Source organism: Ambystoma mexicanum, chromosome 1q (genome assembly GCF_040938575.1).
Source record: "Ambystoma mexicanum isolate Mex_15411 chromosome 1q, UKY_AmexF1_1, whole genome shotgun sequence".
Classification (NCBI taxonomy): domain Eukaryota; kingdom Metazoa; phylum Chordata; class Amphibia; order Caudata; family Ambystomatidae; genus Ambystoma; species Ambystoma mexicanum.
Window position 1 is genome coordinate 450,775,293 of NC_090922.1, and position 24,913 is coordinate 450,800,205.

The 24,913-nt window shown below is 49.3% G+C and overlaps 1 protein-coding gene across 1 annotated transcript in view; it reads right to left on the reverse strand.

Annotated features, from left to right (window-relative positions):
- The window catches only part of BBS2 (Bardet-Biedl syndrome 2), a 1,290,628-nt gene that overhangs the window by 955,626 nt on the left and 310,089 nt on the right, over positions 1-24,913 (reverse strand). Inside the window, exon 6 of the mRNA XM_069640291.1 lies at positions 7,797-7,874. Coding sequence (XP_069496392.1) covers positions 7,797-7,874 — 78 coding nt within the window. The remainder of the gene's footprint in view (positions 1-7,796; positions 7,875-24,913) is intronic.

Here is a 24,913-nt window from a genome sequence, read left to right on the forward strand (position 1 = left end):
TGTGTGGGGCGCTATAATGTGTGTATCCCCTCTCTTCCCCGTGTACCTTCCTCCAAATGTCTTCGAGCTCGAGCTGGTCCAGTATCTGTTGTAGTGCCCTCGCTGGTGGCGCTGCTCTCTTGTGCTTATTGTCCGACCTGTCCAGCCGGGGGTCTAGTGTGCAATTGTGGTCGCCTGCCCAGATCATCGTTGCGTTCCTGTACGGGGCCAGCCTGGGCGGGAGCGTCCTGAAGAAGGCCGTAGCGTCGTGGTTTGGGGCATAGGTGTTCACGAGGCATATCTCCCGGTTTTCTAGCATCCCATGGACTACCAGGATTCTTCCTTCCGCGTCTTTCTCCTGGTTGATGAGCTGGAATGGGACGCCCGGGGCGACCCAGGTTATGACTCCTCTGGCGTAGTTGGAGTATGTTGCACTATACATCTGGCCTCCCCATTTTTCCTTTATTTTGGCCTGTTTTTCCGCCGTCAGGTGCGTCTCTTGCAATAGTGCAATGTGGGTCTTTGTTTTGTTCAGCCAAGTATAGATCCTTAGCCTCTTGACATATGCGTTCATCCCCCTGACATTCCACGTGACAATTCTTAGGACATCTCGGTCCTTGTGGGGGCTAGCGGTTGCGGCCTGTTCTTTCCCATGGGCTCGCTCAGTGTCTCATTCTCTCGGTGTGTCCCAGCCGGGGGCCCGAGTTTCTTCTTCCGGCTGTTGAGTTTTGAATCATCCGTCCGTTTTCTCCCTCGGGCCATCTCTCTCTCAGTTGGCCGCTTTGTATTGTGGGTGGTCTTGCCTCGTGCTTTCCGCCAGCTTTTTGTTCGTGGGTGCTGTCCCCTGAGTTTGCTTTCCTTGTCGGTTCTTTGTGTGTGACGGCCGTTGGATCCTCTTCCGCTCTCTTTCTTTCTTTGCGGGCTTTGCCTTAACTCCCCAACTGTTGTAACTGTTAACCCAAATAACGTCAACAAACGCCCAGCCTCCCCTCTTCCGCTCGGGCTCCACCGCTTTCCAGGTGCCGCTTTTTCCTCCTCGGCCTTGCCCGTCGCGGCGTAGTGTCTTGAAACTGACACTATAAACATTGTTTTTACTGGGGCTTCTCCGCGGGTCTTGGCGGTTCTCCTTCCCCGAGTCTTATGCTCCCTTTGTAAGTCTTTTTACTGTAGGCTTTTCAGTTTGGAGGCTGTCGGTTGCTCCTTTTCGTTTCCTCCTGGTAGGGCACCTCTACCATCTTGTTCCTGTAGCGTTGAGTGTACTTGTCGTGCCCGGTTCTAGTCTCTATTTTGTCGGGGGTGGTTTCTGTTTCGCTCGTTCCTCTCCGCCGGTTGTGGAATCCCACGTTGGTCCATCCACTCCTGGGCGTCGGTCGTTGTCTCGAAGATCTGTGTTTTCCCATCGTGCAGTATTTTTAGTTTGGCTGGGTACAGCAGCATGAATTTCACCCCTGCCGCTCGAAGGCGCTCTTTGGTCTGCCAGAACTGGGCTCTCTGCTTTTGCACGAGTGCTGTGTAGTCTGGATATATCGTTATCCTGGCTCCGTTCCTTGTGATGTTCCCTCCTTCTCTCGAGAAGGTCAGGATTTTCTCCCTGTCTTTAAAGTTCATGATTTTTGCAATCATTGGTCTTGGTGGTGCTCCTGGGCGCGGTCTTCTAGTCAGCGCTCGGTGTGCCCTTTCGACCGCGAAGCCTTGGGATAGGGTCTCTGCTCCCACTTCTTGGATCAGTAGATTCTCTATGTAGTTCGTGGGGTCCCTTCCTTCCTCCCCCTCTGGCAGCCCCACTATTCGTACGTTATTGCGCCGGGCCCTGCCTTCTGCGTCTTCAGCTCTGCGTTCTAGTGTATTAATTCTTTCCAGTGCTTCCGTCATTTGTGTTCGCGAGGCGGACACTTCCTCTGTGTTGCTCTGCGCTTGCTGTTCCACTGTTGTCATCCTTTCTGCCAGGTTTCTCGTATCTTGTCTAAGGAGTCCCACGTCTACCATCACTGCGTCCAACTTGCCTTCTATCGACGTCTTTAACGCCCCTATGGCTTCCAGTATGCTACTTTCCACTTGCCTGATCTCTCCTTGCGTGGCGTATGGCTCCGGCATGTCTTTCTCCCCAGTCTCTGGCTGTTGGTCGTCGCTCTTTCGGGTGAATGTCTCCATGACTGTTTGTCTCCCTCTGCCGCCTTTAGGCTTGTCTGGCATGTTAGTGCCCACTGCTCTTAGCCTATAGTTGGGCTCTGTTCACTCTGGTTTTGTTTGTGCTTCTGTGGGTCCCTGCTCAATTCTCCCGCTCGCTTCCGCTCTTTCTTACTTGTGTTGCCTTATCATGGCGATTTCTCTCTGTGTCTTCGCCCTCGTTGTCCGTCTGCCGTCTCTCTCCGGTGTTCACTTCTCTTTCGCTTCCAGGCGATTGGAGTCTGTGCCTTGCGTAGGGCGGCTCGTTCCCCGGTTTCTGCCTGTGTGGGAGGGGGCCAGTTCGTGGTGACTATGTGGTTCTCACCTCCGTTTACTGGTTATCTGTGAGGCAGCTGGTTGGGGTGGTGTCCGGGTCTGCGTGTGATTTCTTGTCCTCCTCGTTATGACGGCGGCTACCTTTCTTCTCTCGTCTCGTCTCCGTTAGGTCTCGGCTCTCCTGGCCTTCCTCACGGTCTGTTTTCTGTTCCCTGGTCCTGGTTCCTGTGCCGCTGCGTCGCCTCCCTTCTCGGGATCACCCGTTGCTTGCTGGCTCTTTGCTTCTGCTGGTCACCTCTGCGTCGGCAGGGAAGGGCTCTTCTTCGGTTCGATCTGTTGGCCGCTTCCCGTCCGTGGGTCTCGACGCCTTCTTCCTTCCCGGTTTGGTGTCGCGCTGCTTCTGTGGTTGTCTCAGGCTTCTCTTCCTGTTGCTGCTGCCGGTGCCTTGTCTCGCTGCCAGTCGGGTGATGCTCCGGCCCTGCTTGGCCTGGGCGTTGGTCTGCTATCCCCCTCGGTTCCACTCCGGACTGGCAGGTAAGGGCTCTTCGCCGGCTAACCGGTCTGTGGGTCTTCTCGTATTTCGTATTCGTCGCTGTTTCTCCTATCGGGTTCCGCCACCGCTGCTTCTCATCTCCGCGTTGGCCAGGTTCTTCTGGATCTAGTCCGTTCTCCGTTGCCTCTCGTTGTGGGATCCCTCGTTGTTCTGCTGCTGCTCTCCTCCGCCTCGTCGTGAAGGAATCTGCCTCGGTTCGGTCTGTGGGCCGCTTTCAATCCGTTCTGCCTCGCCTCCCGGGTTCTTCGGTTGTTCTGCTGGGCCTCCGCTGCTTCCACACTCCTCAGCGTCGAGGGGGCTCTCTCGATCTGGTCTACGAATCGTCTCCCGGTCTCTACCGTCCCGTCTCTCGGGGTCCCGCGTTGCTCTGTTGGCTCTCCGCCGTTGCCGCTCACCTCCGTTCTTCTGAGCTCGGTTTGTAGGTCGCCCCTCGTCTCCGCTGCTTCACCGCTCAGGTTCTTCCGTTGTTCCGCTGGGCCTCCGCTGCTGCTGCTCGTCTCCGCCTCGGCTGGGGAACGCTGTTCTTCGGCCCCGGTCCGTGGGCCGCTTCCTATCCTTGAGCCGCGCCGTCTTCGCCTTCTCTGGGTCGGTGTCGCGCGGCTATCTCTGCGGTTGGCGTCCCGGACTTCTGCCTCTCTGGAGGTGCTTCGATCTTGCCTGATCAGCTGTCTCGCCCGGCTCCTCTCCTTCCCTTCGGCCTTCTTCGTGTGCCGAAGTGCAGGTCTCAGCGTCGCGCGCCCGCCATTTTGTTGGTGGTACTACGCGTCTCGCCCTCTTCTCGTTTTCGGTTTTCCGGGCTCCGTTTTCCCTCGGGTCTTCTCCCGTGTGTGCTTTGGGTCTTCCGACGTCTTTTCCTAGCGTTTGTTCAGGTTTTTCCGTCCAGATATGCGCCTTTCTCAGGATCTTTGGTTGGATCTAGTGGGAGCTTCTCGGAGTTCGCTCACGCTCGCATGGCCGCCAAGCCACGCCCCCTGGGTGCAATATGTTTATTACAACCTCCTCCAGGTTGTTTTCATTTTTATTTTCCTTGTTTGCTAAATTATCCAAAGGGATGTCTGTAAAGTAACAGACTGCGTCAACGTAAGTCGGAGACTCTGTGGTTAGGAAAGGTAAGCCTCGTCTTCTTTTGGTTTCCTTGTGAAATTCCCTGCAAGTCTACCACGCTTAAACCACTCAGTGCAAGCTCCGGCTGCGCCCCCTGCAAGCCACAGAAGCTCCCCCCACTCTACCACCGCCACATCACTGTTGCGGTGCGCATTCACCCCAGCGAACGACACTGCACTCTATGCAGACATTTGCAGAGGCAGCCGAGAGGGGAGACTAGCACCACCAGCCTCACGGTAAGGTGGGGGGCCACTGGCGGGGTGGGGGAAGTCGTAGAGGGGCTGGGTAAGGACACAGTAGTAATCCACGTACCTTGATCCTTGATAGGTGAAACGGCTGTTTCCATATTTTTCGTTTCTTCTGCCGCCTCGGCGGGGTCTTGAGGATTCTGCCGCAAGGCCACATCTTCCATTTCTGGATTCAATAATATCACTTTCAATATGTTATAGTAGCAGGATCTAACAGTAGTGTGGAGTTTACCTGGGTAAGGCGTGTCTACGACGTCCCCGTCTGCTTGCTCCTAAAGGCTGTTTCCAAGCGGTGCACGATCTTTAGCAATCCTGGGCCTTCCATGACTTCCGCAAACTTCCTGGACTCCAGTGACTGTGCACCAACTCCGCTCCGCGGGGCGAGATGCTTAAGAGTCCTGGAACCTCCTTCTTGCAATGAAAATGAAAGAAATACTCGAGTCACGCCAACACAGTTCAAAGGGGTAAGCAATGTCCACACTCCACACTACTCCAGTGACTCTGCACCGACTCCAAATTGAATTATGGTTGTATGTGTTAAATGGCAAAGGGCTAAAAGATACTTGCTGGTATTATACATTAGTAAGTAGCATACTTTTGCTCTGCAGATGAGATCCCCTCCTGCCCCCCCAGATGCCCCCACACTCCACTCCTGATAGCCCCTCAACATAACTGCCATCAGGTATTTCCTTGTCCCAACCCCATGAAAACCCCCCTACCCCAAAGTTTCCCAGCTGTGAATTACAGTACCTAACATGTTCCGGGATGAACTCACCCGGCTGCAATCCACCTTTAAACACAGGAGAAAGTGCAGGAAGTCCTAGCTCCCCCCTCTGTTACTAAGAACAGATAGATTCCAAAAAGAGTAAGTCACGCTCCGTTTTATTGCGTGTCGGGGATCCAAGGATCCGTAATTGATCCATCTTGAGAAAGTGTCCAGTAGAGTCAAGCCAGATGTGGCCATTACAATGATGATCTAGGGATCAGGCTTCTCAGTCATCAACGCCAATCGTCTTTTTGCTGATCCCGGCGATTCTTTTTTGGCCGTGTGTAGATTTGCCAGTCCCTAGCCTAGGATTTAGTACCTTTCATTCCAGCGTTGAGTTGGGCATTTTCGATGGTGCGCCTGTAGAGTCTTCTTCTATTTGCAGCATGGTCAATCCTGCTTCCCTAGTCGTTATCCTTTGCTGCCTACTATCCAAGGTATACGATAGTCTGAAAGGAAAAGTCCATCTATATCTTATGCCCCGGGTTTGGAGGGCTAGCACCACATCCTGTAAGTCTCGGCGTTTGGGGTGGGGGTTATTTCGGAAAGATCTTGATATAGTTGTGTTTCAGTGCCGTTACATGAAATCGTCGCAGAGGCCCTTGCCTCTTTCAGTGTGAGTTATTTTTGAGGATGTAGTGCACAGGCCGCCAAAGCATCTCAGGGCGGCAGCCGGGTTCGGTTCTTTTTGGTCCGACCCTGTGAACCCTATCAAGCGGTATGTCAATGGGTGCTTCTCCAGCTAGGAGATTTGTGAATATTCAACTGAGGCATCTTTTAGTTCTGAATCCAGGATAGTTTCCGGAAGGTTCCTGATCCGGGTGTTGGATTGACGTGATCCATTTTCAAGGTCCTCATATTGAAGTTCTAGATTATGAGTTATTCTAGATAGATCTTCTAGTGCAACATCCATTTGTTTACAGTCAGCATCTAGAACTTTGGGGTACTCGTTGCTGTGTTGGAGAAGAAGCACACTTTGGCATACTAGTGGGCCCAGGGAGGGTTTTATTGCTTGCCCAAAGTTTTTCTAGCGGTTTCTGTGATTTTTGCTGAGACAAAAATAGTCCAGCTTGGATTCATTTGTCTCCACTCCCTGACATACATCAACCGGTGTGAAAAGGAATGCTCCCTTGTGCCAGGGTTGTAGGTGCATTGCTAATTTTCTCCAGGTTTTTTTGTCACAGACCATAGAACCAGTGAAGATATTTGCTGATAAACTCAGGATCCGCTGTGGGACAGCCTTTGTGTCCTGATTGGTTCACTGGCGAGCCCCCTTCTTTCGTGTGTGCCAGCGATTATGTTCCCAGTTCCAGTTTGTGCATTTCTATTTATGGCACAGAGCCGAGCGCTGCTTTTATGGAGTCACAGGCTGAAGGTGACCAATTAGTTACAGAGCAGGATTTAGTCCCAGAAGAGAGGTTCTCTATGGAGCAGATAAAGCTATGCGGTCTCTAGTTCCTGCGTGTCCAACTAGATCAGCGCCTGTGATAACAGATAGGAGATGTCAGAGGGGCTGTTCTCAGCATCCCGTTTCCTCGGTTATTCCAGTGAGGGATCGCATGGAGAGGCCAGCGTACATATCGGGTGGATGATGGAGATTTCCAACCGCGGCTGGTTACTTGCCGCTACGCTCAATTTCGACTATTTACCCCTGACAGTTCTAAATAAGCTTACAAGACTGGTTGATCACTGGGGTAAGGACTTCACACTTGAGGCGGCGTTTGAGCTGCCCCCACCGGTCTCTTACCATGCTTTGTGTCCATGCTTCCTAATAAAGTCTCAGTGCTAGCTGGGCAAATGCTACTGATGCGCTCGTCCCTCACCGTCCGCCACCTCCTTAGTCGTGAGGGACAATGCACTGAACGTGCCTCCCGGGTCCCACCATGGTGTGGCTGCAGAAACCTGCGGTCACGAGTGTGGTCGGTCGACGATGTCCTGGTGCGGCACTGTCCGGCTTTTATCCGCTGCTGGTCACTGCATCGCCGTGATGGGAGAGGGGCGACAAATGACTGCAGCTGTAGCTTTGTAAAGTTGGAGAGTGTGTTGGGGACAATCTCCAGATGGAAGTATCGGCTTGAAGACCGAGAGTGCTCTGACATGTCTTATTTTGGAGTTCCATTTTGGAGTTGACCCCCTTTTTTAAACAAAACCGCATAAGCCAACTGAGCGACGCCCTCCACCTGTGCTTGGCCGGTGCGAATCCACTGGCCACCCACTCTATGGGCCGCTATGTGTTACAGGAGAATGTCAACGACTATAGTACCTTAGCTATTTCTATTCATTCGCTTCAGGGTAGCATTAGTTGATGTGATTAGATGAGTCCTATGCTAATAATTGTGTGGTAATGCTTAAAGATTTTAACTTTGATCTATAATGAATTGTTTTTCGATATATATATATATATCATGCTTATTAGTGTTTTTTTAGCATAAAGTGCGCAAGTCTTTGAATAAAATACTTTTATTCTGGGAATGAATAATATGATTCATATTTAATTAATATATTTGTTATGTACTTTGTATCCTTTTTCACTTTTGATTAACTACACACTATTCTGATCTTACCCATTTCTTTAACTGTTTGTGCTTAGCTTTGTATATTACTACATGTGACTTTGATGGTCTTCTCAGGCCGAAATAAAGTGCAATGATGATGATAGTACTATAGTACTTGCAGGCCACAATTTCAATCATTGTCTACTTACCTCGGTTTCGGTCATTTCGGCTACAATCTCATCTTCTTTAAACACTCTGATGTCAAAGTCCTCTGATCCAACAAGAAGCTAAAAGAGCCAATTATATTAAACAGTGTTAATGGTCAGTACACATGACTTACATTAAAAAGTGTTAATGGTAAGTACAAAAGGTAAATGTCAGGTTTCGGGACCGAAAGACAGCCCAGTGGGACAATGTACAAGTTATTAGGACAGAGATTGTCTGAAGAAATGTACTGCATGTACACCTGCTTCGATTAAATAGGAGTTCATATGATTCTGGATGTATTCTGCTGTGAGTAAAGGGATATAGTAGGAGGGAGCCTTCATACATTTTGATAGTTATTCAAATAGATATTTTCTTTCCCATAGGATTTGGACATTGGATCAAGCGATGACACATAAGAACAAACATTTATATCATGCAAAAGCATAACAAAATAAAAGCTTGCATTATTTTCAAACAACAAGCTGTAAGAAAGAAAGTTTGCAATACAAAACAATCCTGAAAACATGGTCATTTTACAAGGAAATCAGAAGAAAAGAACAACCGCGTATTTGTAATTATAGATTACCGAACCTTGTGGTGCAGTCAAGTAAAAACTATACTAATAAGAGGGGCACTCCTGAAATACATGCAATACCATTCATTCACAAGAACTTCCTTCTGTCCTCTGCCTTCCATTTCCCCCTCCCTTGCTAAGCTCTCCACTTGCCGCTGCGACTGGGGCATGGTCTCTTCTGTGTAATACAGGGACCAGACCACCGCCCCCCCAGCCTCACCAGTCCCTTCCAGCAGCCTTTGACCAGCACTTGCCCTTGGGCTCCCTTTCCTGTCCTATCCCTACCCAGTCCGCCTGCCCACTGCACTTTGCTGCCCACTCTTTCCAGTGGCACTTGTCGCTTTAGCCTTACAGCACATGCGGTCCCTCCACAATTGCACTTCTCTCTACCCCTCTCCCACTTGCACTTATCTCCTCAAACACTTGCACGGTAGGATTGTCCCAAGGCCAATATAACCGTCTCTTTTTTCTTGTTGCTGTTTTTCTTATGATATCCCATGCTCCCGCCACCCTTCCCCACCCCCTTCTTGTCTTGTGGCGCCTGGAAACACTTGTGTATAGGCACCATACAAATGTCCCATAAAATGTAAAAAACAAAATCTGTTGGCTAACGTTTTACTCTCAGACCCTAGTGGGCCATCTCAACAGATTTAACATCACTTCTGTTTATCTTCTATCATGGTGATGCTCTTTGGTAAATGGAAGATCCATACCTAGCTAAAATGGTGAACTAAATATTGCTATTTTTCCCTCAAATGTCTGCCTTGAATTAGGTTTGTACTCTCTTCCAAACACGATATCAGCCATTTCCTCTGAATGGAACTTGGTTTCCCCGATTTCTCCATTTCTTTTACTTTAAAATCTGATTTTTTGTCAAACTACTTTTCACCATAACACGTTTTTCCCATTGCCCTTTCTTTGCAGAATCCGAATGTATGTAAAGAGCATAGGTAGGCGAGGGGTAGGTTTTGGCAGTCTGGCTCTACGTGCCCTTTTTGGGCATTTGGATATCACTGAAACCAAGAAAAAGGCAAAAGAAAGGCAACACAGTTCAAAATAGAACTATCGAAATCAGGAACAAAGAAACATTAAAAAAGCATGTTTTAACGTGGCAAAGGATATCTTTTGGTACCCAGGCTCCATTACATTGGAACGCGCTACCTTGGTCCATACGCTTGGCCAAAACTGTTCAAGAAACAAGTCAAAACTCACTTGTTCAGTCTCAACCCAGGTTAAGGATGGGACTACCTGAAATTCTATCCCCTGGCTACTGATTTCCGGTCTGTCCTGGTCTTGTCCTCTTCTTGTGCGCTCTGAGGCCAATGGGCATGTGGCATGTTATACATATTAAAATAAAGGAGTGAGGTAGAGTGGAGTCATTATACACATTCATTCAGAGTGGGAAATTAAATGATCCCAAAGGACAATGAAAGGAAAGAAGAAATTACTTCATGGTGTTTCTCGTTCTCTTAGTTCTTGCTCTCCGTCAAACAGAATAGAAAAGATATGGGGCCTCATTTAGAGTTCGGCGGAGTGGAAAGCTGGTGGAAGATCGCTGGTCCTTATTGCCAGATGGGAAGATTTTTCACCAGATTTCCATTGGAAAGCCGGTGTAATGCCAACTATAAATTGGCTGAGTTTCTGTAGGTGGGAAACCTGCATGTTTTACACTACACCAAACTCTGAGGCCTATGGTGCCCTGAGGTGAGCTCTGGTTCCTATGATCGCTCAGGCATTGCGCCTTGTGCGCCATGCCCATCCTTTCTCAGGGATAACTTGTAGGGTGTTCTAAACCCTTTGGGTCCTGACATGTGTCCTAAGTGTCCTCCACCACCCCCTCCGCACCTGATAGTGTGGAAGTCTCTCTTTCGCTGTGGTTGTAAGAAGTAGTTGAAGGAGTGACCGTCCATCTCAGGGTCTTCCTGCTGGAGTCGTATAATTTCTTACATGGGACCTCCTATTCCTTTTGCGATGGTCTCTTTCCTTTTCTGTCGTTGCTCTTCCATTGCCATTCCGATCTTTTCCTGGTTGCTCTGTCCCTCCTCGTTCCTTGGGCTTCATCCTCTTGGACCTTTATGCCCAGAAGTTGTCTCCCTTCTTTGCATGTCGTTACCCTTCTTTGCCTCCCCTCCCACGTGAACAGTAGCCCAAAGGGGAACGTCCATTTGTATCTGATTTACTTTGATGCAAGGGCTCTTACTACCGGACCCATTTCCCAGCATTTCTGTAGTGTGGACTGCGCCAGGTCTTGATACAACTGCACTTCCCCACCATTCATTCTGATGTGGTCCATTGTCCGGGCTTTCCGTAGGATCTGTTCTTTTTGGGGATATGAAGAGAGAGCCACCCACACGTCTCTTGGCCTTGCGCCTGGCTCTCCTGTTCTCTTTGGTCCCACCCGGTGTACCCTGTCTATGGGGACTTCCTCGTCGTCCTTTGCCTCCAGTATTTCCTTAAAAACCTGTTGGACTGCCTCCTTCAGGTCCCTGTCCTCTACGGTTTCTGCCATATTCTTTATTCGGATGTTCGTTCTCCTTGATCGGTTTCCCAAGTCCTCGCATTGTAATTCGAGGTTGTGTGTCCGTAGCAGCAATTGTTCCTGGATCTTTGCGTACTGTTGAGTCTCCTCATCTAGATTCTGTGTTATTTTCTCCATGGTGTCCATTCTCTCCCCTAGGTTTGAGACCTCCGTTCTTAGCTCTTGCACTGCTGTTCTCATATCGCTTTTCATTGTCTCAAATTGTGATTGCATCGAGGTCATGAACTGTGTCTGGAATTCTCCGAACCATACTTTCATATCTTCTCTGGTCGCCATTTCGGGGACAGCTGAGTCTGTGCCTACTTTCCCGGTTTGTTCTTCTTGGATTTTCTTTCTTGTGGAGACGGATGGAGTGGGTGTTTGAGCCCCAGAGTTGTGATAGACTGTGGTCCTGCTTCCTCAGGGGTGTCTACAGGTTGGATTGCGCTGTTCTCCCCCTGGATTGTGACATATGTGCTGTTGGCTTGTATTGTGCTCCTGTCCCTTCTTCCCTTTCTGCCCCTCCGGTATCTGCTTTGACTTAGTTCGAGTGGCGCCCTGGGTTCTAGGGGCGGGGTCTTTGTCCTGTTTCCTCCGCGGTCTGGTTTCTGGTTGTTCTTGAGGGTGGGCCCCTGATGTTGTGCGCCCCTTTTTTGCACCGCCAGTTGGGGGGGGCACTATACTGCGTGCCGATCGCAGTGTTTTGGCTGCTCCGGCTTGCCCCTTGGTCAGCTGCTGTTGTATAAGGTCAGGGGGACTTTTGTTTATGCCTTTGTTGCCCCCTGCCTTTCCTGTTTCCAGTTAGTTGGGGGGGTCCGCTTGTTAGTAATTAGGGGGGGTTCCCAGCGTTCTGTGTTGCGGTGGCACTGTGGGCCCCTTTTGTTATGGGGGGAGATGTGGGGGGCCCACGCCCTCTTTGTGGTGGCTCTGGGCTGGACTACTGGGGTAGCTGGGCATGGGGAAGACCCCCTACTGCAGGTCTTCTTTAATCCTCCCCTCCGTGGTCAGCGTTGTTTTCTCCCATTTACTGGGGATTCCCCTGGCCCCAGGCCGTTATGTGGGGTCGGGCCTGGCTTCTGGAGTGACCCACTTCGTTCCAGCCCCCGGCCCCGCATACCTGGTAGACCTGCTGGGTGGTGCTCATAAGAGGCTCCGCTCCCGCTGCTTGCAGCTGCAGTGGTCCTGGTTGCTGCATATTTCCCCTCTCACCGCTGCGTTTGTCTGCACTGATTCCTCCACTTTCCCTCCAGTGCTCAAAGCGGGCACCTCTTGCTGTAACGCTCACCTGGTATCCACGGGGACGTCACTCAGCCTGTTCTGACCTCTTACGACCTCGAACCCTTCCCTGGAGGCTATTCGACTGGAGACTGGGCCTGAAACACAGGATTGGTAGAGTTTAACTTCCTATTGTCTCTGTGTGCTTGAACCCCTTCTTCCCCCGGGGTCCAACCCTTCCCTTTGATCCACAGCTCACCTTGTTTTCTTGGATAGTGTGCTCTCCGTCCTATCTTCAGCACGGGAGCGCGTTTTGATGCGGGCTCGTTGCTGCCTAGTTACTTCACTGGCAAGAGTCCGACAGGTAAGTATAATGAGTCTTTTGAACAGTTCTCTAACTTCGTTCCTTTCCTTCCTTAGATGATGGTCGGCGTCCGGGGATGGCGGCGTGCTGCTGAGATGAGTAGTGCTGAAGTTAAGTGAGAGCGTGATGCACCCCTTTCGTATTTGCATTGAACGGAGTTCTTTTTCTGTGTCTTTTAGGTGCCGTGACGTTTTTCAGCGTGGATGCCGGTTATGAAGAACAAATGCAGTGGGTAAGCGCAGTATGCAGCGCCTCTAGATGTTTCCACGCTAACCTGGAGTGTCTTTTCCCTCTTGCAGATGGATGAGAAGTTCCGGAGACAGAGTTCTCCCAGAGTGGTTGGGATTCAGGTAGGCGTTTGAAGCAAATACAGTATTTAAAAATAAGCGAAGATTTGCAGAATGCTTACTAATGCCTTTTTTCTGTTCTTTTCCCTTTTCCTTAGGAAGCGGCGTGCCGGGGTGGGAATGACACCACCGAAGAGCCCGCAGAACAGAAGGAGCGATGACTGATGGGCAGAAGCGCCGCAAGGTAAGACTGTTCCTAACGGTGTTCTTGTTCTTGCAGGAGCGGAGCGCAGAAGAAAGATGCAGGCCTAGTGGAGACCGATCCGAACATGGTGAGTGTCACGCTGCAGGTGCAGAAAACGCAAAGCATGTTTCTCAGCCTGGGTGTGGCTTAAATAGTCTCTGGGTATCCCAGGTGCCTCTGGGCTGAACCACACCCAAAAGACTAGACCGCACATGCAGTTCTGGGAACCGAAATATGTGGGGGCATCCATCTTGTCCCCATCAATGCACTACAAGTCCAATCCCCAATGTTATCCTATGGGAGTGAGTGAGTCTGGTGCCACAAGCGCCAAGTCTGACTCCAAGTGGGTCTTTGGAGGGATGGGGAGGCCCTTGAGGGCCATGTAGGTGATTCTGGCCTGGATGCAGCCTGACATCTTGGAGGGCTGGGGACATGAGGGGCAGGAATCATGACACTCGCCTCCAGCTCTGCAGGGGCTCGTGGTCTACTCCGTCGCCTCCTCACTGGAATGCCACCAGTGAGCCGGTCCGCCTCGCCCTACGATACTCTGCGTAAGACTCTCCCGGGTGCCCGCTGAAAAACTCCTTTTTCTTCCTTATGGTTCCACCGCTTTATTAGCAGTCTTTATTGTTGCGGCCTGGAGGGGGGGACGGAGCGACACTCGGGCACGTCCTCTCTCCATCGCCACCATGTTGGAATCCAATAAAATGGTTTTAAAGGTTAATAACCTTAGAGGACACGTGTGCAGGGGTTCAACGAGTGCACACATTAAACATTTGAAAAGCATATTTAGGTCCCAAACCGGAACCTGGAATAAGATAGAGGATACACATTAGTGAGTGTTAGGGAGAATTCTCTGTAAAGGCTAATTTCCCAAACCTAGTGAGTCCCCCAGCAGCTTTGCTGGATTTTTTGGGGTTTATTTTTTTCTCCTGCTAAGAGTGAGACTCTTTTTCTCCCACTCTTAGACATGATTTGAGAATGTCCTTTGACTTTGTAATGTGTTTTATGGGCTATGGGGGTCTTTTACTCCATAGGGCTTCATGTGTTTTTGCTATGTGTGTTACACAGCACCCTCCGTGCAGTAACACAGGGGTGTCATAGTGACCCCCAAACATGGACTCCATAGCCTGGGACTGACTACTGTCTCCCAGGGCATGTAAAGTCACCATTGACTTTACTAGTCTTAAATTGTGAACAGAACCAGTACAAACCATCATATTGTGGAAGTACTGGTAGGGGTAATTTGATTGCCCCTGGGTCTGTTTTTCAAGGGGGCACTGTCCAGTCCCCCCTTGTCGAATTTCTGGCTGGTGGCAGTGGTTACCACGCGAAAAATTCCACCGGAATATTTCCTATGGGATTTTCCCATTCATTTTAAACGCACCACTTTTTTGGTGCAATGTTAAAGATACCGCTGGGTTATTTATTTAATATTTATTCCCCGGTTGGGTCTTTTTGCCAGGACTCGGTTTTAAAATGGCGTTTGTGTTCGCCTCTGTAACTCCAACCCAAGTCGAGCCCTTTGTTCCACTTTTGGCGGGCTTCTGCACCGAAGCCTCCAAAAGTGGTGCCACTCTGTCTGGGTCTACAGGATGTGTGGGAGTGGGGAATAGGCACCCTGGACTGAGTTGCCTCGGCAACTCAAGTCGCACTCTTGTGTGATTGGCCCAGTGGTGAGCCGCCCGGCTCACCACCTAGCATGTTTGATTGACAGCTAGGACTGATGAATGGGGGTTTTCTGCATAAAAGCAGGGCTTTGGGGACTGAGTCGCCACAGGACCTAAAGAATCCAAAGAGGGAGAAGCTGAGCCGACCTGCAATGACGACACCACCGGTGGAGCCCTGCTGAACCGAACTCACCACTTCCCAACGACAGAGAAGATCTTCTTCCAGGAGAGACTTCTTCCTTTGAGCTGGTGGGGTTAATCAGTTCGCCTTTTTTCGCCTTCCTGGATCGTCTCATGGTGGAATCGCCCGTGCCAAGCACCCCGGCGGCCGGATAGACACGCTTCACCACTACCACGAATAAAAGGGTAGTACCTTTTAACCGGGAAACTCCATGGCTGGTTTCTTCCCTGGCAGTGCAACGACCTCCAGCTTTCCTCCACGTCAAGATCTTCTCTTCCCCTGGACGAAGCACTGACTTGCACCTGCTGCCAGGAACAACTGGCCCCGCTGGAGCTTTCTCACCATTTCAGGTACTGTGTCCCGCCTTGCAACAGACTGTTCAAGCTGTCCCCTAAATCCTTGACTCTCTATCCTGGGGTGACCTCGGACCTGTTAACTAACTTTTCTGAACTGATCTAACTCCTTTTTGAACTATCTGCAAAGACATTAAAGTGTACTTCAACTGTGGGATCTTGGGCACATTCCGCCTTGCTCTCTCCAAGAGTGGGCCTGGCCTATGAACCTTTTTGCTCTACAGTAGACCCTGCCTTTCTTGACTTGCTGTGGTTCTTTAAAAGTGTTGGTATTGTGTGTTTTCCTATTTCTGCCTCTTCTTTCACTTTTTAAACTGAATTATTGGAGTGCCATCTAAGGTTATGCGCTCACCTCTGTTTTGCAAATAAGTGGTGCCTTAACTTAGACTTGTCAAATAATTAATCAGGGAGGTGTATATATTTCTAGTGACTGTGTTGGAACTTGCTTGACATATTAGTGCCAGTGTATTTTTACAAGTGTGTTTTTAAATAAATAATTATATACTTTTATACCAAAGCTCTGGTCAGTGTTTGCTTGTACTACTGTATTCTTGTACCTAATGTGTATACTCTACATACTGCCCAACTCTTCTTGAGAAAGGTTTGACTGCTCAGCCACAGCTACCAGGTAAATCTGGGTGGTGCGGACTGCTACCAATTGGGGTTACTGCTAACACCTGTAGTCTTAAACTTTTTCCAGTGGTCCCTAAGGGAACTGCACAGGTTTCTGCCTAACCCTGAGTCCTTTTAAGAATTGAGTAACTAGAGGGATTTTGAAATAAGAACATTCCGCTGACGAGCGCTTAACAAATGGACAGCACTGCCTGATAACCTTTAATGGTACCAATCTGGAGCCCCAAATTGGCTAAAGATAGAAGAAAGGACAGTATGTCCGGTGTTATACACAGGAAACGGATCTACATTCTTTTCCTTGCACCAGTTGCAAAACTTGTTCCAACGGCAACGGTACAAAGATTTTGTTGCTGGTCTTCTAGCCGAAAGCAATATCTCCATGACATCATCTGGAAGGTCCCAATCCTTATATCTCAACCTCTCAGAAGCCATGCGTGAAGGTTAAATGTGTTGACCTCTGGATGGAGAACGTAACCTTCCTCTTGCGAGAGAAGATCCTCTCTTTTGGAAGACGTACTGGAGGGCAGGTGGACATGTCCAGAAGGTCCGGGTACCACGTTCTCCTGGCCCAATCCGGGGAAATTAGGATCATGGTTTTCCTGAACTTTCTCAACCTCCTGATTACCTGAGGGATCACTGGGACTGGAGGAAAACGCTTACAGAATTGGGAACTCCCATTCCACTACGAACGCGTCCCCTGGAGCTCCTCTCAGGGGAAATTCCCTTGAGCAGTACAGTTCGCATTTCCTGTTGACACTGGTCGCAAACAGATCCACTTGCAGGGTTCCCCAAAGGGCAAAGATCTCTTGAAGGACTTCCTGAGCTATTTCCCACTCATGGGAAACTGTGCTATGCCTGCTCAGATCATCAGCCGCTGTGTTTTGCTCTCTGGCTAGATGAACTGCCGACAGAGAGATCCCTTCTTGTATTGCCCAGAACCAGAGCTGCATTGCTTCTCTGCACAGTGGTAGTGACCCTACTCCTCCTCTCTTGTTGAGGTAGTACAGGGCCACTGTGTCTTCCGTCATTATCAGGACATTCTTACCCCGTATAGAGGGCAGGAAGGCCTTCAGTGCTAGTCTGATTGCCCTCAGCGCCAATAGGTTGATATGTAGTTTCGACCCCGATGGAGACCAAGGACTGCTGATTGTCAACTCGTTGGTGTGAGCTCCCCACCATGTGAGTGAGGCATCGGTCACTACTGTTCTCTCCGGCCATGGTTGCCAAAAAGATTCTCCCTTGAGTCTATGTTCCCTGCAAGCCCACCATTGTAGATCCTGTGCTAATCTGACTGGAACTTGCAACAGATCGAAATTTCCCCTGAAAATGGGACCATTGAGTCCTGAGGGCCCATTGAAGGGATCTCATCCTCAATCTGGCTTCTGGCACCAGAAAAATGCAGTATGTCATAAGGCTGAGCAACCTGAGAAAATCGAAGGCAGGTAGATACTGGGCATTCTGTAATGTTATTACCATCTGCAGAATGTGGTGAGCTCTCTCTTTGGGAGGCGAGGCTTTGCCCGAACAAGTATCCAGGACTGCTGCAATAAACTGAAGTTTCTGAAATGGTATCATGTTCGACTTTTTTAAATTCAGAGAAAACCCTAGTTTGTGAAGGAAGTGGCAGGTTTTGGACAAATGTTCCTGGGATTGTTCTGGAGAATGTGCCATGATCATCCAATCGTCCAGGTAGTGGTAGATGTGAATCCCCCCTCTCCCTAGACTTGCTGCCACCACCGCCATCAACTTGGTGAAAATTCTTGGGGCGGAGGTCAACCCGAATGGCAGAACTCGAAACTGATAGTGACAATTACCAATCGCGAACCTCACGTACTCTCTGTGCTTGAGATGGATTGGCACATGAAAGTAAGCATCCTGAAGGTCCAATGATACCAACCAGTCTTGGAGAGCTTGAAGGATCTGAGAAAGTATGACCATCTTGAACTTGTCCTTCCTGAGGAACTTGTTCAAGCTTCTCAAGCTCAAGATGGGTCTCAGTCCTCCGTCCTTCTTTGGTATGAGGAAATATGGGGAATACCAACCCTTGTTCCTCTCAGCTACAGGTACATGTTCTATTGCACCTTTCTGTAGCAGGGTTAAAACTTCCTGCAACAGGAGCGGATCTGGATTTTTGACAGAGTTGTATCCTGGTGGGTGATTCTGAGGTTTCTTTTGAAAAGGAAGGCAGTAACCTTGGGATACTGTTTCCAGTGCCCATGCATCTGAAGTAATGCCCCGCCATTCTTCCAGATGCTATGCGATCCTGCCTCCCACTGGGGTCTTGTGGGTCAAAACCTCAGAGTGGTTTTGCAGCAGCTGCAGCAGTGGCTGAAGGGACAGATGCCGCTGCTGGGGCAGATCTAGCACCTTTTCCTTGCCCCCGAGGAAATTTCCTTTGCCCTCCCTGACAGGTCTGTCCCCTTCCTTTCCCAAATGGGGAATAAAATCAGGTTTGCAGCTTCTCCAAACTTTCACCCGCCTTGCTGCCAAACAACCTCGAGCCGTCAAATGGCATATTAAGAAGCCTGGATTGCACATCCGGTGCACAACCTGACTTTCTTAGCCACGCAAATCTGCGTAGCACCGTACTAGACGCCATGGACCTACTGATACTGTCAGCTGTGCCCAAACCTGATTGAAGGCATTCCCCTGAAGCCTCCTTTCCATCCCTTACTATGGATAGGAAACCTTCACGTTCCTCACCTTCCGGGATTTGTTCAGCTGGCGCAGACATGCAGTCCTACAGGGTATATGTAAATCTTTCAAGGGTGCAAGTGACATTTGTAGATTTTAAAGCCATGCTCTCTGACGTAAAGATCTTTCTGGACCATGAATCAACCTTTTTATCATCCCTATCAGGGGGAATTGTAGCGTATGCAGCATTTCTAGTGGAGGTAGCTGCTTGAACTTCCAGACTTTCAGGAGATGGGCGTTTACTTAAGTATTTGGGATCTGAGGAACAGGGTCTATATTTTGACACATACTTCGTATTTACTGTGGGAATAGTTTCTGGGTTTTCCTATGCAGTGTTTACCTTCCTTTGTAAGGCTACATGAAAAGGAAGTATGGGGTCTTGCTGAGGTCCTCCTGAAAGGATGTCAGTCATGTCATCATCCTGATAAGACAGGTGAATTTCTACTCCATCCCATGAATTCAGTTACCCTGTTCATCAATTTTCTATAACCTGCATCCGCATGTTTAGCCGGGTCAGGCTTTTCAAATTCATATTCTGGAGATGTATCCAGACCACTTGCTGACTGCAAGCACTTGTACAAATCCTGCATCTTACATTGAGGGTCGATTAACTCCTCAGGGACTTGTTTTGTACCAGATTTAACACCAGCAGGTGAAACCTCTTCTGCTGATGAATCTCCTTCATATATGGAGGACATGGTTCTAAAAAAGTCATGTCTGCTTTCTGGATGGAACACCTTTTCAGGTGGCATATACTTTAACACTGGTGCCGATTTTGTCATTGGAATGGACGAAGACGTCGACAAAAGCGTCGGTGGCGTCGAGGTTGTAGGTATTGCTTTCGATATTGTCGAGGAAGGAATCGTCCACCCCGTCGAAGGAGTTGTCGAGACCATCGACACCGTCGAAGGAGCCTTCGATACTGTCGACTGTGCACTCGACATAACCTTTTTAGGTTGAGTCATCGACACTTTGTGCTCGACCGCCTTCGATAGAGGCTTCGAGGACCTTTTAGACGAGGACTTTGGTGACGTGTAAGAGTCTGACGCCATTTTCTTGAGTTCTACCTCCGATTTATGCACCGGTAGGCTTTTTCTATGAGGTGTCTGGGAAGATTCCCTGGATGACACCCTTGACGATTTTTCTGTCGGATTTTCTCATCTTAGATCTTCCTACGTCACTTTTTTTGTGAGCTGGGACATGGGGCCTCATTACGAGTCCGCCGGTAACCAAGCCGGAAAAACCGGCAGGTTACCGCCGGACTCGTATTACCATTCCGCTTCCGTGATTCCCGGAATTACCGGGGCATTACGATCCCGGTGACCCGGGAATTCCGGAGGTGGAATTCGGTAAATCCCCATTCCCATTGAGTCCAAACCTGGCGGTAATGACACCTCCCGCCTGCAGAACTCGAGATCACCCTGTCTGGAAACAACGGTGGCGGCGGATTTACCGCCACCGCTATTTCCAGACCGGGTGACTCGTAATGAGGCCCATGGTCTTCATTAGACTTTTTTGAGGGGGTCTCAAAGTGTTTTAACAGATTCTCTGAAAGCTTCCAACTTTCTTGGGGAGTCATGTCTCGACGGACATGTTATGACTTCCTCAGACGACATCGAGGAAGAGAAAGAGGGAGACCGGTGTCATCTTTTCTTCGCCTTTTTAGAGGAAGAAGAGGACTTCCTGGATCTACTCCTCGACCTAGATTTTTTATGATGTTTTGTTGAAGACTCAGCTGAGTCTTTTCTCCCTCTCCAAGAAAACTTTGAGTATTTCTCCCCCACCGCCAGTTTACCTCTTCATTCTTTTAAGGCCTTATGGGTCATCGACTGACAGAAACCGCACTCACCTATACGGTGGTCGGAACCGAGGTAGTAGAGGCAATTCCGATGAGGATCCGTTAGCAACATCTTTCTCCCACATTTCTGGCATTTCTTGAATCCAGTCTTCGGTGTGGAAGGATTAAATGAAGACGACATTATTCGTACGAACTGAAGCACCGTTTTATTGATCCCAAGCGAAGCTAACGGAAAAACGGAACTGAGGCCAAAGGGTGTGCTTGAGGGATTTATACAGCGGATGACGTCGACGCTCGACGGAGGCCGCTGAAGGACATAGATGCTGCAGCCTCGAGTGGAGCGCCCTCTGGTGGAGAGTAAAAAAATTTCCGAAGCAGCAAAGATGAAGGTTAGGATATATCTAAGATGAGGAATACGTGGGAGGACACAATCCATTAGAATGTTAGTTTGGACGATGCTTCAAGGTCGTCTTTGAGTCTATGCAGTAACGGGGGGGAAGTTCAGTTCATATAGTGCATCTAAGTTCACAGATATCCGTACCCCCAGATATTCTTTGCTACTGGTACCCCTTGCGCTGGCCAGCCCCTTCTTTCCTCTTCCGTTTGTTCCCATGGGGAAGAAGAGTAGATTTATTGACATTCACCTTAAAGCCCAATACTTTCCCATAGCCTTCTAGTATCTCCAGCGTTTTCCTCACTGACCCCCCCACTTCCGATAGAGTAATATTTCGTCAGCGTACATACTTATTTTGTAGTTATCTACCCCCACTGCAAATCCTTTTACCTGGTCCTCCGTATGTATTTTCTCCCCCAATGGTTCCATTGTTAGCGGAAACAGTAGGGAAGATAGTGGGCACCCCTGCCTAGTTCCCATGTTCAATTCAAATTCCCTGGACTTCTTTCCATTAACCACCACCCGTGCTGTGGGCCTTGAGTAGATTGCTCCTATTGCACGACACATTTTTCCCCCACTCCATCTTCCTCAACATAGCGAAGAGGAACCCCCACTCCACCCGATCGAAGGCTTTTTTCGGGTTAAGACTCAGGAGCGCCCGTCCCTCTGGATTCCCTTTTATATGTTCTATGAGATCTAATGTCTTTCGAATCGCAACCGGGCCCTGCCTGCCTGCTATAAAACCCATTTTGTCCGAGTGTACCAAGCGGGGCAATTTCTCTTCGAACCGGGTCGCTAGGAACCTGAGATTTTCTTTTCAGAAGAGAAAAGGGATGGTACAATGCACATTAGGCCAGGCCTTCCCCTCCTTTGGGAACACCGAGATTAGTGCTTTACTAAACGTTGGGGGCGATTCCCCGTTTCTAGAATATGGTTATACAATTTCACAATGTGTGGTGACAAGACCCCTGCATATTTTTTTATAGAACCCTATGGAGTATCCATCCTTAACTGGGGCCTTTCCATTGGGGGGACGCAAAATTGTGTCCTTCACCTCTTCTGCGGTGATGGGGCTCACTAGGTATGTTTTTTCTGGAACTTTGAGTTTGTGTATGGTGATGTCCCTCAGGTTTTACCCTACTGCTTCATCCTCCCCAGTGGCTTCAGATCTATACATGGTTTCGTAGAATCGAGCAAAGCCCTCAGCGATATCTTTCGGCTCAACGCTGTCTCTACCCTCTGGGCCAGCCATCTCTCCGCTCTCTGTGCTCGAGGCCTAGCCGCAAATAAGGCATCTGCCTTGTCTCCCTTTTTGTAATATTTCTGCTTGAGATATCTCAGTTTCCATAGGGTTTCCCCCATCCCCATTGCTTTCAGCTCCGCCCTTTTTGACAGCAACCCTTCCTTAGTTTCCTCTATGTTCCCTTCAGAAGCATGCATCCCCCCCTCTCTGTTATCTCTTTTCTCAATCTGTCCTCCAATAACTTCCTCTCCCTTTTTTTCCTTGCCCCTTCTCTAATCAAGAGGCCCCTCCAGGTCGCTTTCTTCACATCCCATACCATCCCCGCCTGCACTTCCCTTGTATCATTGTGTTCAAAGTATTCCGTTATTGCTTTGGTCAGTTGATCTTCGAAGAGTGGGTCCCTCCAGAGTAATTCATTACAGCTCCATGTGCTGCCTGGTCTGTGCAGTCCCTCCATCTCCAGAGTCGTGATCACCATGTCATGGTCTGTCCACCCCATTGGTTTGATTTCCCTGACAATTACCCTCGAACTTTGTCCCTTGTTTACTGAAATATAATAAATTCTAGTGTATGTTTTGTGTGGCAAGGAGAAGAGGGTGTAGCCTTCCTCCCTTGGGTGCTGACTCCTCCATGTGTTCACTAGACCTCGCATCTCCAATGTCCTACCCAGGTGCCCCTTCCTGCCTTCCTCACTTTTTGTCCCATCACCCTTTACCTTTCTATACCAGGTTTCGTTTGCCAAGGAGTTTAAATCCCTCCTAAGATATACAGGTCCGCTTCGACACTTTGTACTCATTAAATGCTTTCAGGAGGAATTCCTCCTGCCCTTGGTTGGGGGCATATATTGCCGCCAGCAATATCAATGCTCCATCCAAACTGCCCTGTAGTATTAGCAATCGACCCCTAGTAGGTTTATGTCTACACACTCTTGTAATCTGCACTGCCTGTGTAGGGCAATGCCAACTTCTCCCTTCTTAACGTTCCCTGATGCCCAGTAAGTCTGTCCTATTCCCCTGCCTCTCAGTAGCCTCTCCTCCCCACTAATCAAACACATTTCCTCTAAGAAGAGTATGTCTAGCGAGGCCTTGCGGAATTCCCTTGCCACTAGTGATCTTTTAGTAGGGGAGTTGAGACCTTTCACATTTAGCGTGTCCACAGCTATGCCCTTCCCAACCTCACCTCTTCCCACGATAGATGAACCTCCCTTCCCCCTTCTTCCATCTTTTCCTGGCTAAGGGCACATTTCTGCTCCCGTCCCCTTTCGCACGCACACCTCTTGCCTTTCGGCCAATATGTGCAATCATCTAGCAAATCCCTGTTAGGGAGAATTCTCATTTTATGGCTAATTTCCCTCACCTAGTGAGTCCCCCAGCAGCTTTGCTGGATTTCTGGAGTTAATTTTTTCCACTTGGTAAGAGTGTGAGCTTTTCCCCCCACTCTTATCCATGTTTTGCCATGTGTATTTCATCTGTTTTTGTGATTGTGGACTGTGGAGTACACCACTTCAGTAGCCCCCTTCTTTTGTGTGTTACACAGCACCTTCAGTGCAGTGACACAGGGTTGTCTTTCAGACTTCCCACCGACTCCATTTTCTGAGGCTGACTACTGTCCCCCAGAAAAAGGTGACGTTGCCATTAACTTTACCTAGTCATTTAACCACAGATCCAGTACACCCAATCTTACATGGTGTACTGAAAAGGGTTACTCTGTATCCCTTTTTATCTGTACCACCTAGAGCCTTGTTTTGCTCTTTTAACATTTAGACTTGGCTGGTGGCAGCGGTATCTACCCTAACCTTTCTACCGTGATTATACTATATAAACGTGGTATTGTTTTAGGCTATTATATTAGCCTCGAACATAAACCCGCTTGACCAAATGGTTTTTCTTTTGGCTCCGGTCGGGTTTATTCACCATTTCTTTTTGTTAAAGTCCTTCTTGTGTTTTACTTTGCGTGGCAAACCAGGTTTGCCTTCTTTATTCACCGTCTTTTGGCAGGCTTCTACAAAGAAGCCCTCCTCTGGGCGCCTGGGTGCCTAGGTGGGCTGAATGTGAGGGAGGGGTGTAGTCACCCCCTGCACAGGGTATCCTAGGAAACCCAAGTCGCACTTTGCCATGATTGGCTGAGGTGGTTGTCCTGGCTGGACAACCCCCCTGCTGCGTGATTGACAGCCAGGCTGTGTGAATGGGGGATTTTCGCATAAAAGGCAGGTCTCTTGGGCTAGAAGTCAGAGTCGCCACTGGAACTACAAGGAACCGACGAGAAGCGGAGAAGAAGTCGGCTGCTGCAACTGCCCCATCCCGGTGAAGTCCTGCTGCAGTTCTGAGCTATCTACCCTTCAACGACCAGAGAAGATCCAGTCCGGAGTCTTCTTCCCTTGAGCTTGGTGGGGATAACCAGCTCGTCTTCCACAGCCAGAGGATCCTCTTCGTGGTCGAAATCGCTGCACATTGCTGTAGTGGTCCGGATAGCCATCTGAAGAGCCTCTCCTGTTTTAAAGGAGCGCACCTTTTATTCCCCGTCGCTGCTTCTGGCTTCATCCCTGTGTGGTGCAGACCCCTCCAGAGGTCCTCCTTCGTACCGAAGCTCCAGGAACCGTGGGTCTGCAGGAAACCAACAGGAACAACTGCAGTGGCACCAGCTTTTTCACAGAATAACTGTGTTCCCAACAACAACATCCAAGTACTCCTGGCAACGTTGAATCTTGAACTGTCTGACTGTGTGATCCTCGGCTACAGGAACCCGGTTCCACTTGACACTGGCTCCGACCTATTGGCTTTTGAATTTCTGTCAGCGAGTGTTCTCTGATTCTGTCTGCCCTGACAAAAGTATTGCATATGATTTTTGCCCCCAACTCTCTCTGGTTAGCCTAGGTGCTAAGTGTGTTTTGCCCCGGTAACGTTTCTTAACGCGGATACGCGTTTCTTTAATACGACCGAGCTGTCAAAAAG